The sequence below is a fragment of the Panthera tigris genome, chromosome C2, assembly GCF_018350195.1.
Source record: "Panthera tigris isolate Pti1 chromosome C2, P.tigris_Pti1_mat1.1, whole genome shotgun sequence".
Classification (NCBI taxonomy): domain Eukaryota; kingdom Metazoa; phylum Chordata; class Mammalia; order Carnivora; family Felidae; genus Panthera; species Panthera tigris.
In genome coordinates this window covers 124998924-125014632 of record NC_056668.1, presented here as the reverse complement: position 1 = coordinate 125014632, position 15709 = coordinate 124998924, and the positions used below count along the sequence as shown (strand labels likewise).

General features: G+C 43.1%; 1 protein-coding gene across 2 annotated transcripts in view; it reads left to right on the top strand.

The window, feature by feature from the left end:
* Window positions 1–3118, top strand: part of IL20RB (interleukin 20 receptor subunit beta) — a 31421-nt gene extending 28303 nt beyond the window's left edge. The window contains exons 7-8 of one of the 2 annotated variants that reach the window (XR_006222182.1): window positions 233–451; window positions 2919–3000. Coding sequence is in view for 1 of the 2 variants with exons in the window: in XM_007087419.3 (XP_007087481.1) it covers window positions 2919–3026 (108 nt within the window). In the remaining variant the exon portion in view is untranslated. Of the gene's footprint in view, window positions 1–232; window positions 452–2918 lie in introns of both variants that reach the window. The other variant, XM_007087419.3, reaches the window with a different exon arrangement.
* The last annotated feature ends 12591 nt before the right edge of the window (window positions 3119–15709 follow it).

Here is a 15709-nt window from a genome sequence, read left to right as displayed (position 1 = left end):
CCATGGGAGATAGATACCACTATCCTTGCCTACCTTTCCCTTCTCTGTTCTTAACCATCCTCCCTACATCATTCTGGTGTCTGTTCCTGTGCACATTCCTTTCCATAAGGTTTTTAATTTTTATTCTTTTTCTCCCTAGATGTTTTCAGTGAACAATTTCTCTGAGTATATGTATATTTCCCATAGTGCTGTATGAGAACTCAATCACTAGTGTTCATTAAATCCCAAACAGATTCTGGAGCTGTATGTCACCACCACCCTCTCTCCTACCGCAGCCTTGACTTTAGTACAGCCTAGCTGTACTTCAACATTTGCCTTAGTGATAATCTTCTAAAGTACTAAAAAGCAACTTCCAGCCATCTTTGCAAAACCCACACATCTTTCTAATCAAACTTTGGAAAATTACCAAGTGGAAATCCTTGACAATTCTTCAAAAAGCCCTATGGAGTTTGTAAGTGTTTAATTTATCTGTTTGGATTAAACACTTCATGTCTACATCTATAATTTCACGGTTGGTGATGGTTGAATTCTAAAATACACCATTAAGATTTTCTTTCCATTCAAATTTATATCAGCAAGTAACAGTCTAAAACAAAAATATATATGCAAAGAGAATTATATCAAGAATGCTCAGGGGCGCCTGGGTGGCTCAATGGGTTGAACGTCTGACTTTGGCTCAAGTCATGATCTCAGAGCTCATGAGTTCAAGCCCCGTGTCAGGCTCTGTGCTGACAGCTCAGAGCCTGGAGCCTGCTTTAGATTCTATATCTCCCTTTCTCTCTGCCTCTCCCCCACTCACACTCTGTCTCTCTCAAAATAAATAAATATTAAAAAATTTTTAAAAATGGGGTGCCTGGGTGGCTTAGTCAGTTAAGCGTCCAACTTCAGCTCAGGTCATGATCTCACAGTTTGTGGGTTCAGCCCCACGTCGGGCTCTGTGCTGACAGCTCAGAGCCTGAAGCCTGTTTTGGGTCCTGTGTCTCCCTCTCTCTCTGCCCCTCCCCTGCTCATGCTCTGTTTCTTTCTCTCTCAAAAATAAACAAACATTAAAAATTTTTTTAAAGAAATTAAAAAAAAAAGAATGCTCAGTGTATAGTCCCTATTTTAAAGTATTATTTCTTTTCCTTGCCTTTCATCCATAATTGCTTCATAGGGATGGAGACTTTGGTGCGAAAGAGTCTTCCTTTCCTTTCTATGACTGACTTTATTCTTTCTCTTCTTGCTGTCCCATGCCACAGGAATATGGGTATGCATAAAGGTGGCCCCAAGGTAGTCATTCTTCAGTGGGCCATCCCAAGTTTGGCTTAGTGTGCTTTGTAGAAAGTGGAGTTTATGTGTTCAGATGCCTCTGGGGCCCAGACAGGTACAAAAAAAAAAAAAAAAAAAAAAAGTGCACTGCAGTGAACATAATTCGACAGAGAGAGATGGTGGGGACCATGGCAAACATGTCCCAGCTAAAGAAGGCAGCTGTTTTTCAGCTCTGGCATGTTGTTGCTGAGAGGGAATGTGAACCAGTGTTACTGGATCTCCAAGTTTTAAATGAGGAACCAGAACTCTAAATGTTTATGGGAAATCTGATTTTTAAATGTGGAAAACTAATCCAGATTAAAAACCAAATCAACTGAGCCTTGCTTGAAAGTCTGTTCTAGCCTACAGGAGGAGAGTTTCATACCTTCTGAACTTCTGCGATTGTGCTGTTTTACTTTCATGTTCTAGAACTACACTTTCCAACATGGTGGCCGCAATCCATGTGTGACTATTAAGCCCTTGAAATGTGGCTAGTCCAAATTGAGATGTACTGTAAATATAAAATATGCAATAGACTTTGAAAACTCATTTCATTAATATTTTTATGTAGATCATAAATTAAAATAATATTTTATTTTAAAAAGAACGTACATTAACATTAATTTCACCTGTTCCTTTTTACTTTTTAAAATGTGCTACTAGAGAATTTTAAGGTGTCTATATAGCTCAAATTATGTTTCCATTGGACAGTGCTGCTCTAGAGTTAAATAATCAAATGTAATCGCTGCAGATTTAGGTAGCTAGTATCCTAAGGATCTGACTGGACCAGCAGCAGGGAATTGGTGGTGGGCTCCACACAGCACTCCCCGCTCGGTGGACCCTGTACGTTGTCCTTCCCCGTTGCATGCCTGTGAACACTAGGACTGAGCCCTGCAGCCGCCTCTTTGCAAACAAGGATCAAGGGCACCTGGCTCCCTGAAGCTGATTTCTCCCGGGCACTGAGGTGGAGGAACCCCTTGCTTACTTGCTGTGCCCATGTGCTCCTCCTTGGAGTGACGACAGGAAGGGTCGTGGGAGACAACTGTGGAAGAACCTAGTGAATTTGGTGGAGCAGTGGGGAGAGTCCCTCTGAAATGCTGACACCTGCACTTTTACAGCCAGTTAGGAATACGTATTGGAGCGCTGGGAGAAGATGGTAACAACACGAATATGAGTGGGAAGGGACTCCCATTTATGGAGCGCCTCCTCTGGACTGGGCACCCTGCCACATGCTGTATGTCGAGCATCTCACAAGGTCATTATTTTCAGAGCTCTCTGGTGGAAGGAGGTTAGACTTTTTGACCAGAATTACATTCTGGGCTTTTGTGGGGCAGTGTCCCAGAGAGATGAGCATGGACATAGCAGGGCCCCAAGAGATCTGCTGGTCTGTGAATTCGAGGATGATCTCAGTAAATATTGGAAACCCCTGATCCCGGGGTCAAAATTATCTTTTTTTTTTTTTTTTTTCTGCTTGAAAGTTAATTAATCAAATAGCTGAGATTTCTGCAATATTCTCTATGATTGTGACTACTACTTTATTGCTACTATAATGTAGCAGTAGTATAATATTCTACCATAATGAATATTATGACATGATAATGAATGAATATTAATGAAAATTATTTTTTCAGAAAATAACCAATTCACCCCAGAAGTTAATCAGCTGCAGGAGGGAAGAGGTGGAAGCCTGTGTCACTGCCATGCTGTCTTCGGAGGAACCCTTCAGGACCTGGATCTAGCAGGCTTTGGAAGGGCCCAGTTGAAACTGAGAAGCTGGTTGGCATGGCACAGAAATAAGGAAGGGAAAGGCTGTGGCTCATGGACACATGAGCCTCCATGGACAAAGGACAAGAAAAGCAAGAAGAGCCTGCTGGGTCCATGTCTAGAAGCGACTGTCAGAAGCAGAGTGGTTTGGCAGACAGAGCACTGAGTTGGGGTGAGAAGACGTGGCCTCTTAGAACTGGATCTGTCTGCCACTCACTGACCGAATGACCTGGAGAAAGTGACTTGAAATGGGGGAATTCACTATACAACCGTTAAACCACTATATATATATATATATATATATATATATATATGTATATCCAGCACTTGCAGAGCTCTGGGAAACTGGCAACACTGTACATTGTGATTGTTTCACCTTCTCTGCAGAATATAACAAGAGTGTAACAAGAATGGTAAAAACTCTTCACACCAGCTGGCTTGGAGATCCCACTTTCCTAAAGGAAACCTTGAAGAGGAAAGGAAGGATGGGCACAACAGTGTTGACTTCGCTTCCAGCCAAATGCCTGTGCGGAGGTGAATGGCTCAGCCAGCTCTACAATACATGACCTAGAGGGAGGCCCCAGGCCCATGGAAAATGGGATGCTGTGGATTCATGAGATACTGTAAAGAGTAAATAATGTGTGCACACTAAAGGCAGGTAAAATGTACGTGTACGAGGAGAGGAGAATGCAGGAGGATGTCAATAATGTGTGATGTTTGCTGTGTTCCCTTTACCTGTAGAGTTGTTAAAGTATAGAATTAAAAATAAAAAAGGGTCACCTTGGTAATCTTTTTGGCTTCTTCCAAAAAAGTGGTCTTTGGGGTTCTAGTTACATTATCGACCTTGTGTCCAGAGAGGCTCCTGAAGACCACCGTTGGTCAGGAGTTGTGGGGGTGACCTCAGGTAGGGGATGGGACAGGGAAGGAGAGCAGGCAGCTTCTGGCTTCATGAGAACCCTGACTGATGCAGCCGGCCACAGCTTTACCTGGTCAGGGTGATCCTGGATCTTCCTGGAGGCCTTGCTCTACAGGAAATCCCTTTGGGTACCTCTCCTGCCTAAGACAGCTTCACTCAAGGTGACCTCAGCCCCTTCCAGCATGTTCATCCATGACTCACCTCTGGAAGCCTCTTCCTGCCCTTCTCCCTACCAGGTGAGGAAAAGAGTCAGGGTTAGAGAAGGAATAAAGAGGGAAGTTTCTTGAGAAGTAAAAGGTTTGATGGGCAAGACCTGTGCCTCCCTTCTTAGCCCCCACCCCCTCCCAGCTTTGGAGCCTCAGACCTGGTTTGTCTCCATGCCAAATTCTTGGGCACCTTCCAGCCAGCCCAGAGGTGGGGACAATCTAACTGTTTCAACCAGATAGCTTCCCCTACAAGATAGAGGCCTACAACTCCCTCTCCACCCGGTGGGGTCTCAAGTAGCTAGAGGTGGACTCTCCAGAAAGATGACATTACAGAAGATCTTTTCCTTTGTACCATTTATATGCTTCTGTGTTGTTTGACTCTTTCATGAAGAGTATGTGTTGATTTTATATTTAGCCTAAATTGGAGACATATTTTCAGTTTGTAAAAATAAAGGCCATCTTACTCTACTGGTCATCACTCTCCCTCCTCCTGCTTCCACCCTGGGGCTGCTGTCCCTCTGTCACCTGTCCAGGACTAGAATCCAGAAATCAGTTAAGATTTCCCTCTGCTTGAGTCCCTCTCACAATTTGTCCCAGTGCGTATCCATTCCTGCTGGCACGTATATGTATAGAGAAATTTCTCCTGATTATTCTGTTGTCTTTCCAGTTCCCAAACATGCACCCCCTGAGGTTATTGCAATCATGCACTAGACATTGAGCTAGTTCCCAATAGGAGAGGGCTTGCCTCCTCTGTAGCTGGTCATTCCCTCTCCCCTGGAGTTCTTATATCCTGACTCCTGAGGCCTCCTCTCCTCCCCTCCAATCCATTTACCCCCATCACCTGGTTCTTTGAACTGTGACACTTTAAGGAGTGAAAAGAGGGGCACCTGGCTGGCTGAGTCAGTAGAGCCTGCGACTCTTGATCTCTGTGCTGTAAGTTTGAGCCCTGCATTGGGTATAGAGATTACTTAAAAATAAAAAAAAATCTTTGGGCCTGCCTGTGTGGCTCAGTGGGTTGAGCAACAGACTTTTGATTTCAGCTCCAATCATGATCCCAGGGTCATGGAATCAAGTGCTGCATTGGGCTCTGCGCTGAGAGTGGTGGAACTCTCAATCTCTCTCTCTCTCTTTCTCTCTCTCTCTTTGGGGCCCCTGGGTGGCTCAGTTGGTTAAGCATCTGACTCTTGATTTGGGCTCAGTGCATGATCTCATGGTTCATGAGTTCAAGCCCATGTCAGGCTCTGTGATGACAGTACAGAGCCTGCTTGAGATTTTCTCTCCTTCTCTCTACTCTTTCCCACTATGCATGCTTGCTCTCCCTCTCTCAAAATAAATAAACTTATTATATTAAAATTATTATTATATTATATTAAATTTTATTATATTAAAATTTAAAAAATTTTTTTTTCATTTTTGAGAGAGAGAGACAGAGCATGAGTGGGGGAGGGGCAGAGAGAGAGGGAGACACAGGATCCAAAACAGGCTCCAGGCTCCGAGCTGTCAGCACAGAGCCAGACGCAGGGCTCACAGACCACGAGATCATGACCTGAGTTAAGTCAGACGCTTAACCGACTGAGTCACCCAAGTGCCCCAACTTAAAAAAAAAATTTAAAAACTTAAAAAAATTAAAAAAAAAATTAAAATAAAAAGATTAAAATAAAAGGCTGGGTGGCTCAGTTGGTTAAGTGTCTGACTTCTTTCGGCTCACAGACTTTGGCTCAGCTCATGATCTCACGGTTAGTGAGTTTGAACCCCGCGTCGGGCTCTGTGCTGACAGCTCAGAGCCTGGAACCTGCTTTGGATTCTGTGTCTCCCTCTCTCTCTCTGCTCCTCCCCCACTCACGCTCTGTCCCTCCTTCAAAAATAAACATTAAAAAAAATTTTTTTAAACAAGATTCTGTCTCCTTCTGTCCCTCTCCCCTGCTTACTCTCTCTCTCCCTTTAAAATTAAAAAAAAACCAAAAAACAAAAAACTTTAAGAAGTGAAAAGGGCACAGTTTATAACTACAACAGAACAGGAAGACTGACCATCTGCAGTCCTTGGTGTTTCTCAACCCCATGGAATGCCCCTATCCCCAGAATCAAGCCCAGCTTTCTTTCTTTTTTTTTCTTTTAAATGTTTATTTATGTTTGAGAGAGAGGGCACGCTCCAGCGGGCTCTGACAGCAGAAAGCCCGACTTGGGGCTCAAACTCACAAACTGAGATCATGACCTGAGCCGAAGTCAGACAATTAACCGACTGAGCCACCCACGTGCCCCCAAACCCAGCTTTCTTACCCTGCCCTCAGGGAACTGCCAGAGTCCAGTGAACAAAACCCACCGCTCCATGAAGTTTACATTTCCACAGGGGAAGGGGGAAAGACGAATAATAAGATAATACAAAATCAAATAATGATAGTAATTATTATTTTTAAGTGACTTATCTGGCATAATGGGGGTGTGGAAGTCTAATGAAAAATGAAAAGGTAGAGCAGAAAATGGGGATGGGGGCAAGTTGCAGCCTCCTCTAAATCAAAGTGAATGGAAACAACTGAACCACAACTGTTAGTTACATCCTTACATAGCCAGGGGTGGGGGGTGGGCAGGGGAGGGAGATTACCATTAGTTCTAGAACGGAGTAATTTGGGAAGAACTCTTGAGGAGTATCCTCTCCAAAACGAAAACTTTATTTAGTATTTGTACTGTTTGTATTGATAGTGGTTTTTTTTTTGTTTTTGTTTTTTTTTTTTTGGTTTGTTTTTGGAGATATTCTGTTAAGTTGTCAGATACAGCAAGTAGATAGTTATATTTATTTTGATAGGAACCTAGATTTCAGGATTGGTGAAAGAGAAAGCCAATTGTAGACTCAAAAATTTGAGTAGGAGCAATGTATTGTTAGAACTGAATTGAACATATCAATACACAGTCATGCCTTTGTAAAACACTTTATTAAAAATATATTTCTCTTTTTGTAAGTTTTTATCTTGAGAGAGTGCACACATGTGTGCACATGTGCAAGAGCGGGGGGAGGGGCAGAGAGAGGGAGAGAGAGAATCCCAAGCAGGGTCTGGGCTGTCAGCATGACGCCTGATGTGAGCTCGAGCCCACAAACTGTGAGATCTTGATCTGAGCCCAAATCAAGGGTAGGATGCTTAACTGACCGAGCCGGCAGGGGCCCCCAAATTTCTTTCTTTTCTGGCTTTTTCCCCATCAAAATGGCCCAGTAGCAATGTTACCCCATAATGCACACTAATGCCTGCATTATGGTTTTTAATGCTATTTTTCTCCCCAAAGGAGCCAGGGTTTCTTGGAACAATGTCTGATTTCATGTCTGGTCTGGGGCAGAAGAGTATGAGGCAATCTCAGAACACTTATCACCTTGTTGGGCCAGATTTCTTCTGGCTTTAAATAACTAGGTCGGGAGTCCGGAAGATGGCGGCGTAGGAGGACGCGGGGCTCACAGCGCGTCCGGCCGATCACTTAGATTCCACCTACACCTGCCTAAAGAACCCAGAAAACCGCCAGAGGATTAGCAGAAGGGAGTCTCCGGAGTCAAGCGCAGACTAGAGGCCCACGGAAGAGGGTAGGAAGGGCGGCGAGGCGGTGCGCGCTCCACGGACTGGCGGGAGGGAGCCGGGGCGGAGGGGCGGCTCACCAGCCAAGCAGAGCCCCCGAGTCTGGCTGGCAAAAGCGGAGGGGCCGGACAGACTGTGTTCCGACAGCAAGCGCGACTTAGCGTCTGGGAGGTCATAAGTTAACAGCTCTGCGCGGAAAGCGGGAAGGCTGGAGGACAAAGGGAGGGAGAGCTGCTGAGCCCCCGGACGGCAGAGCTCAGCTTGGCGGGGAACAAAGGCGCCAGCGCCATCTCCCCCGCCCATCCCCCAGCCAAAATCCCAAAGGGAACCAGTTCCTGCCAGGGAACTTGCTCGCTCCGCGCAAACACCCAACTCTGTGCTTCTGCGGAGCCAAACCTCCGGCAGCGGATCTGACTCCCTCCCGCTGCCACAGGGCTCCTCCTGAAGTGGATCACCTAAGGAGAAGCGAGCTAAGCCTGCCCCTCCAGCCCCAGTGCACCTTGCCTACCCACCCCAGCTAATACGCCAGATCCCCAGCAACACAAGCCTGGCAGTGTGCAAGTAGCCCAGACGGGACACGCCACCCCACAGTGAATCCCGCCCCTAGGAGAGGGGAAGAGAAGGCACACACCAGTCTGACTGTGGCCCCAGCAGTGGGCTGGGGGCAGACATCGGGTCGGACTGCGGCCCCGCCCACTAACTCCAGTTATACACCACAGCACAGGGGAAGTGCACTGCAGGTCCTCACCACGCCAGGGACTCTCCAAAATGACCAAACGGAAGAATTCCCCTCAGAAGAATCTCCAGGAAATAACAACAGCTAATGAACTGATCAAAAAGGATTTAAATAATATAACAGAAAGTGAATTTAGAATAATAGTCATAAAATTAATCGCTGGGCTTGAAAACAGTATACAGGACAGCAGAGAATCTCTTGCCATAAAGATCGAGGGACTAAGGAACAGTCACGAGGAGTTGAAAAACGCTTTAAACGAAATGCAAAACAAAATGGAAACCACAATGGCTCGGCTTGAAGAGGCAGAGGAGAGAATAGGTGAACTAGAAGATAAAGTTATGGAGAAAGAGGAAGCTGAAAGAAAGAGAGATAAAAAAATCCAGGAGTATGAGGGGAAAATTAGAGAACTAAGTGATACACTAAAAAAAAATAATATACGCATAATTGGTATCCCAGAGGAGGAAGAGAGAGGGAAAGGTGCTGAAGGGGTACTTGAACAAATTATAGCTGAGAACTTCCCTGAACTGGGGAAGGAAAAAGGCATTGAAATCCAAGAGGCACAGAGAACTCCCTTCAGACGTAACTTGAATCGATCTTCTGCACGACATATCATGGTGAAACTGGCAAAATACAAGGATAAAGAGAAAATTCTGAAAGCAGCAAGGGATAAACGTGCCCTCACATATAAAGGGAGACCTATAAGACTCGTGACTGATCTCTCCTTTGAAACTTGGCAGGCCAGAAAGGCTTGGCACGATATCTACAGTGTGCTAAACAGAAAAAATATGCAGCCGAGAATCCTTTATCCAGCAAGTCTGTCATTTAGAATAGAAGGAGAGATAAAGGTCTTCCCAAACAAACAAAAACTGAAGGAATTTGTCACCACGAAACCAGCCCTACAAGAGATCCTAAGGGGGATCCTGTGAGACAAAGTACCAGAGACATCACTACAAACATAAAACATACAGACATCACAATGACTCTAAACCCATATCTTTCTATAATAACACTGAATGTAAATGGATTAAATGCGCCAACTAAAAGACATAGGGTATCAGAATGGATAAAAAAACAAGACCCATCTATTTGCTGTCTACAAGAGACTCATTTTAGATCTGAGGACACCTTTAGATTGAGAGTGAGGGGATGGAGAACTATTTATCATGCTCCTGGAAGCCAAAAGAAAGCTGGAGTAGCCATACTTATATCAGACAAACTAGACTTTAAATTAAAGGCTGTAACAAGAGATGAAGAAGGGCATTATATAATAATCACAGGGTCTATCCACCAGGAAGAGCTAACTATTATAAATGTCTATGCGCCAAATACCCGAGCCCCCAGATATATAAAACAATTACTCATAAACATAAGCAACCTTATTGATAAGAATGTGGTCATTGCAGGGGATTTTAACACCCCACTTACAGAAATGGATAGATCATCTAGACACACAGTCAATAAAGAAACAAGGGCCCTGAATGATACATTGGATCAGATGGACTTGACAGATATATTTAGAACTCTGCATCCCAAAGCAACAGAATATACTTTCTTCTCGAGTGCACATGGAACATTCTCCAAGATAGATCATATACTGGGTCACAAAACAGCCCTTCATAAGTTTACAAGAATTGAAATTATACCATGCATACTTTCAGACCACAATGCTATGAAGCTTGAAATCAACCACAGGAAAAAGTCTGGAAAACCTCCAAAAGCGTGGAGGTTAAAGAACACCCTACTAACGAATGAGTGGGTCAACCAGGCAATTAGAGAAGAAATTAAAATATATATGGAAACAAACGAAAATGAAAATACAACAATCCAAACGCTTTGGGACGCAGCGAAGGCAGTCCTGAGAGGAAAATACATTGCAATCCAGGCCTATCTCAAGAAACAAGAAAAATCCCAAATACAAAATCTAACAGCACACCTAAAGGAAATAGAAGCAGAACAGCAAAGGCAGCCTAAACCCAGCAGAAGAAGAGAAATAATAAAGATCAGAGCAGAAATAAACAATATAGAATCTAAAAAAACTGTAGAGCAGATCAACGAAACCAAGAGTTGGTTTTTTGAAAAAATAAACAAAATTGACAAACCTCTAGCCAGGCTTCTCAAAAAGAAAAGGGAGATGACCCAAATAGATAAAATCATGAATGAAAATGGAATGATTACAACCAATCCCTCAGAGATACAAACAATTATCAGGGAATACTATGAAAAATTATATGCCAGCAAATTGGACAACCTGGAAGAAATGGACAAATTTCTAAACACCCACACTCTTCCAAAACTCAATCAGGAGGAAATAGAAAGCTTGAACAGACCCATAACCAGCGAAGAAATTGAATCGGTTATCAAAAATCTCCCAACAAATAAGAGTCCAGGACCAGATGGCTTCCCAGGGGAGTTCTACCAGACATTTAAAGCAGAGATAATACCTATCCTTCTCAAGCTATTCCAAGAAATAGAAAGGGAAGGAAAACTTCCAGACTCATTCTATGAAGCCAGTATTACTTTGATTCCTAAACCAGACAGAGACCCAGTAAAAAAAGAGAACTACAGGCCAATATCCCTGATGAATATGGATGCAAAAATTCTTAATAAGATACTAGCAAATCGAATTCAACAGCATATAAAAAGAATTATTCACCATGATCAAGTGGGATTCATTCCTGGGATGCAGGGCTGGTTCAACATTCGCAAATCGATCAACGTGATACATCACATTAACAAAAAAAAAAGAGAAGAACCATATGATCCTGTCAATCGATGCAGAAAAGGCCTTTGACAAAATCCAGCACCCTTTCTTAATAAAAACCCTTGAGAAAGTCGGGATAGAAGGAACATACTTAAAGATCATAAAGGCCATTTATGAAAAGCCCACAGCTAACATCATCCTCAACGGGGAAAAACTGAGAGCTTTTCCCCTGAGATCAGGAACACGACAGGGATGCCCACTGTCACCGCTGTTGTTCAATATAGTGCTGGAAGTTCTAGCATCAGCAATCAGACAACAAAAGGAAATCAAAGGCATCAAAATTGGCAAAGATGAAGTCAAGCTTTCGCTTTTTGCAGATGACATGATATTATACATGGAAAATCCAATAGACTCCACCAAAAGTCTGCTAGAACTGATACATGAATTCAGCAAAGTTGCAGGATACAAAATCAATGTGCAGAAATCAGTTGCATTCTTATACACTAACAATGAAGCAACAGAAAGACAAATGAAGAAACTGATCCCATTCACAATTGCACCAAGAAGCATAAAATACCTAGGAATAAATCTAACCAAAGACGTAAAAGATCTGTATGCTGAAAACTATAGAAAGCTTATGCAGGTAATTGAAGAAGATATAAAGAAATGGAAAGACATTCCATGCTCATGGATTGGAAGAATAAATATTGTCAAAATGTCAATACTACCCAAAGCTATCTACACATTCAATGCAATCCCAATCAAAATTGCACCAGCATTCTTCTCGAAACTAGAACAAGCAATCCTAAAATTCATATGGAACCACAAAAGGCCCCGAATAGCCAAAGTAATTTTGAAGAAGAAGACCAAAGCAGGAGGCATCACAATCCCAGAATTTAGCCTCTACTACAAAGCTGTCATCATCAAGACAGCATGGTATTGGCATAAAAACAGACACATAGACCAATGGAATAGAATAGAAACCCCAGAACTAGACCCACAAACGTATGGCCAACTCATCTTTGACAAAGCAGGAAAGAACATCCAATGGAAAAAAGACAGTCTCTTTAACAAATGGTGCTGGGAGAACTGGACAGCAACATGCAGAAGGCTGAAACTAGACCACTTTCTCACACCATTCACAAAAATAAACTCAAAATGGATAAAGGACCTGAATGTGAGACAGGAAACCATCAAAACCTTAGAGGAGAAAGCAGGAAAAGACCTCTCTGACCTCAGCCGTAGCAATCTCTTACTCGGCACATCCCCAAAGGCAAGGGAATTAAAAGCAAAAGTGAATTACTGGGACCTTATGAAGATAAAAAGCTTCTGCACAGCAAAGGAAACAACCAACAAAACTAAAAGGCAGCCAACGGAATGGGAAAAGATATTTGCAAATGACACATCGGACAAAGGGCTAGTATCCAAAATCTATAAAGAGCTCATCAAACTCCACACCCAAAAAACAAATAACCCAGTGAAGAAATGGGCAGAAAACATGAATAGACACTTCTCTAAAGAAGACATCCGGATGGCCAACAGGCACATGAAAAGATGCTCAACGTCGCTCCTTATCAGGGAAATACAAATCAAAACCACACTCAGATACCACCTCACGCCAGTCAGAGTGGCCAAAATGAAGAAATCAGGAGACTATAGATGCTGGAGAGGATGTGGAGAAACAGGAACCCTCTTGCACTGTTGGTGGGAATGCAAATTGGTGCAGCCGCTCTGGAAAGCAGTGTGGAGGTTCCTCAGAAAATTAAAAATAGACCTACCCTATGACCCAGCAATAGCACTGCTGGGAATTTATCCAAGGGATACAGGAGTACTGATGCATAGGGGCACCTGTACCCCAATGTTTATAGCGGCACTCTCAACAATAGCCAAATTATGGAAAGAGCCTAAATGTCCATCAACTGATGAATGGATAAAGAAATTGTGGTTTATATACACAATGGAATACTACGTGGCAATGAGAAAAAATGAAATATGGCCTTTTGTAGCAACATGGATGGAACTGGAGAGTGTGATGCTAAGTGAAATAAGCCATACAGAGAAAGACAAATACCATGTGGTTTCACTCTTATGTGGATCCTGAGAAACTTAACAGAAACCCATGGGGGAGGGGAAGGAAAAAAAAAAAAAAAAAAGAGGTTAGAGTGGGAGAGAGCCAAAGCATAAGAGACTGTTAAAAACTGAGAACAAACTGAGGGTTGATGGGGGGTGGGAGGGAGGGCAGGGTGGGTGATGGGTATTGAGGAGGGCACCTTTTGGGATGAGCACTGGGTGTTGTATGGAAACCAATTTGACAGTAAATTTCATATATTAAAAAATAAAAAAATAAAAAAAATAATAAAAAAAAATAAAATAAATTTTGTGAACTTAAAAATAAATAAATAAATAAATAAATAAATAAATAACTAGGTCGTTTGAAATCTAAAAGGGCCGCCACCAGCCAAAGTTGGGACAGTGTGAGCATCAGAATGAGAATATTGGCTGACATCAGTTGGCAGAGTTGAAATGTCATGAGTCCATAATAACACATAAAAAAAGCAAAGCTAATACAGTGAATTCTCAAAAAAAGATGAATAGAATGCATTTCAGTTGAGTCTTGTTATGTAGTCATGTTGGGCTTATTGACTCACCATATCAATGAAGAATACTAGTAAATGTAAATACTTCAGTCAGAAGGCATTTTTCTCCAACACCACCAATCCCTGGCCCAAGCCACAACTCTCTTCTGCCTGGACATCTGCAACAGCCTCTTCACTGGCTGCTCTCCATTTCCAGTCCTCCATCTTGCCTGTTTCCTGTCCTGCCAGGGATTCCCAGTGACATGCCTTTATTTTCCTTTTACAGAGGCTTTGTAGATTCAGTTTGTCTAGCCTCTTCCCTATCTTTTATATGTGTTATGTATATATATAATATACATATCCTCTATGTATAATATATATGTGTATACTTTTTCTTATTTTCTATATGCCTCATTTTATTCTTAGGCTCTCTGTGGGTGCAGAGCTCTTAGTTTCCTTTGAATCTGGTCTGAATTGATTGATCCCTTCCAGGAACTTTTGCAAAGCTTCTGGAGCCCTCTTGGAAGGGGACCTCATTAAGTTCACGGGTGTCTGGCGCCACCTTGTGTTGAGTTCTGGAAAATTTTCTTCTTGTGTTCCCACTCAGCCAACCGCCTAGAGTTTCCTGGATTGAGAAAGGAAAACTCAGACAAGTTTCCCAGAATGAGAACTCAATTACAAAACTTCATGGGCTTGGCCTCTAACAAACCTCCGCTGTCATTAGTTGATTCAGAATATAGTGGACGCCATCTCCTCACTGGGGCTCTGTCTCCGGCATGTCATTAGGGGCTTCTCTCTGCCCATGTGGCATTCCCTTCCCTCTTTCTTCTATGCTGTCCTTCCCTATCTCTTAAAAAAAAGAGATTTTTGTTTTGTTTTGTTTTGTTTTGTTTTTGTTTTTTCTTCTGTGTGTCCTGTTTCTAGCCTATCCCTAAATTAGACTGACTTTCTTAAGTGTTCCTCAGGCCATTGTTCATGAGCTCATGTTATTTTTAAAATGTTTTAATGTTAATTTTATATTGAGAGAGAAAGAGAGAGACAGAGACAGAGACAGAGAGAGAGACAGAGTGCGAGTAGGGGAAGGGCAGAGAGAAAGGGAGACACAGAATCTGAAGCAGGCTCCAGGCTCCGGGCTGACAGCACAGAGCCCAACACTGAACTCATGGACTGTGAGGTCATGACCTGAGCCGAAGTTGGACGCTTAACCGATTGAGCAACCCAGGCGCCCCCGTGAGGCCATGTTAAACTACTGTGACACCTAGTCTGTGAAATTTGAAACTGGCATACAAGAATTGACCCCAAATTACAGTTTGTCTTGTGGGTTCCAGGGACCTTCAAGTCCTGGAAAACCCACTCTTGCCTGAACTGGGAGCATGTACATGTGAGAGCAGGATGCTCCCAAAAGGAAGATGCAGGCCTTCCTGCCTCCCTGTGAGAGGTTGCAAGCCCAGGAGAGGTTGTAAAACTCTGTTAAGGACCATGGAGGAAAAACTGAGCAGTAGCCTTCTTGGGTACCTGCAAAAAAGTCCCAAGAGCAAAAACACAAATCCTCTTACTGTGGAGGAGATACTTGTCCCTGGTCCCTCCATTGGACTCCCTTGTGGAAATTTATAATGACTACTTTAAAAATCCTGGCACAAACCTCAATAACATCTACACTTTGCTCCTGTCCTTTAGACCAGTCATCTATGAAGTGGCCCCAAGTCTCCACATTTCCTGGAGATGCCTCAGTGTAAGATTAAGTCTACAAACATCATCTTTGGTTTCTAGCCTTAGGAAATCATCCCCCAGAACTAGGACCCTCTGAGGTCATCCCACCTACATTAACAAGGCTGAAGGGCCTTCCCAGGTGAGGCTCATGTCATGAAGTTAACTCTCCCTCTCCACTCTCTCACCTTCACGTATGAGTTTTGCAATTGGAAATAGATAAAAATGGAATAGCGCCCTCTCCTCAGATTAAGCCTAGATT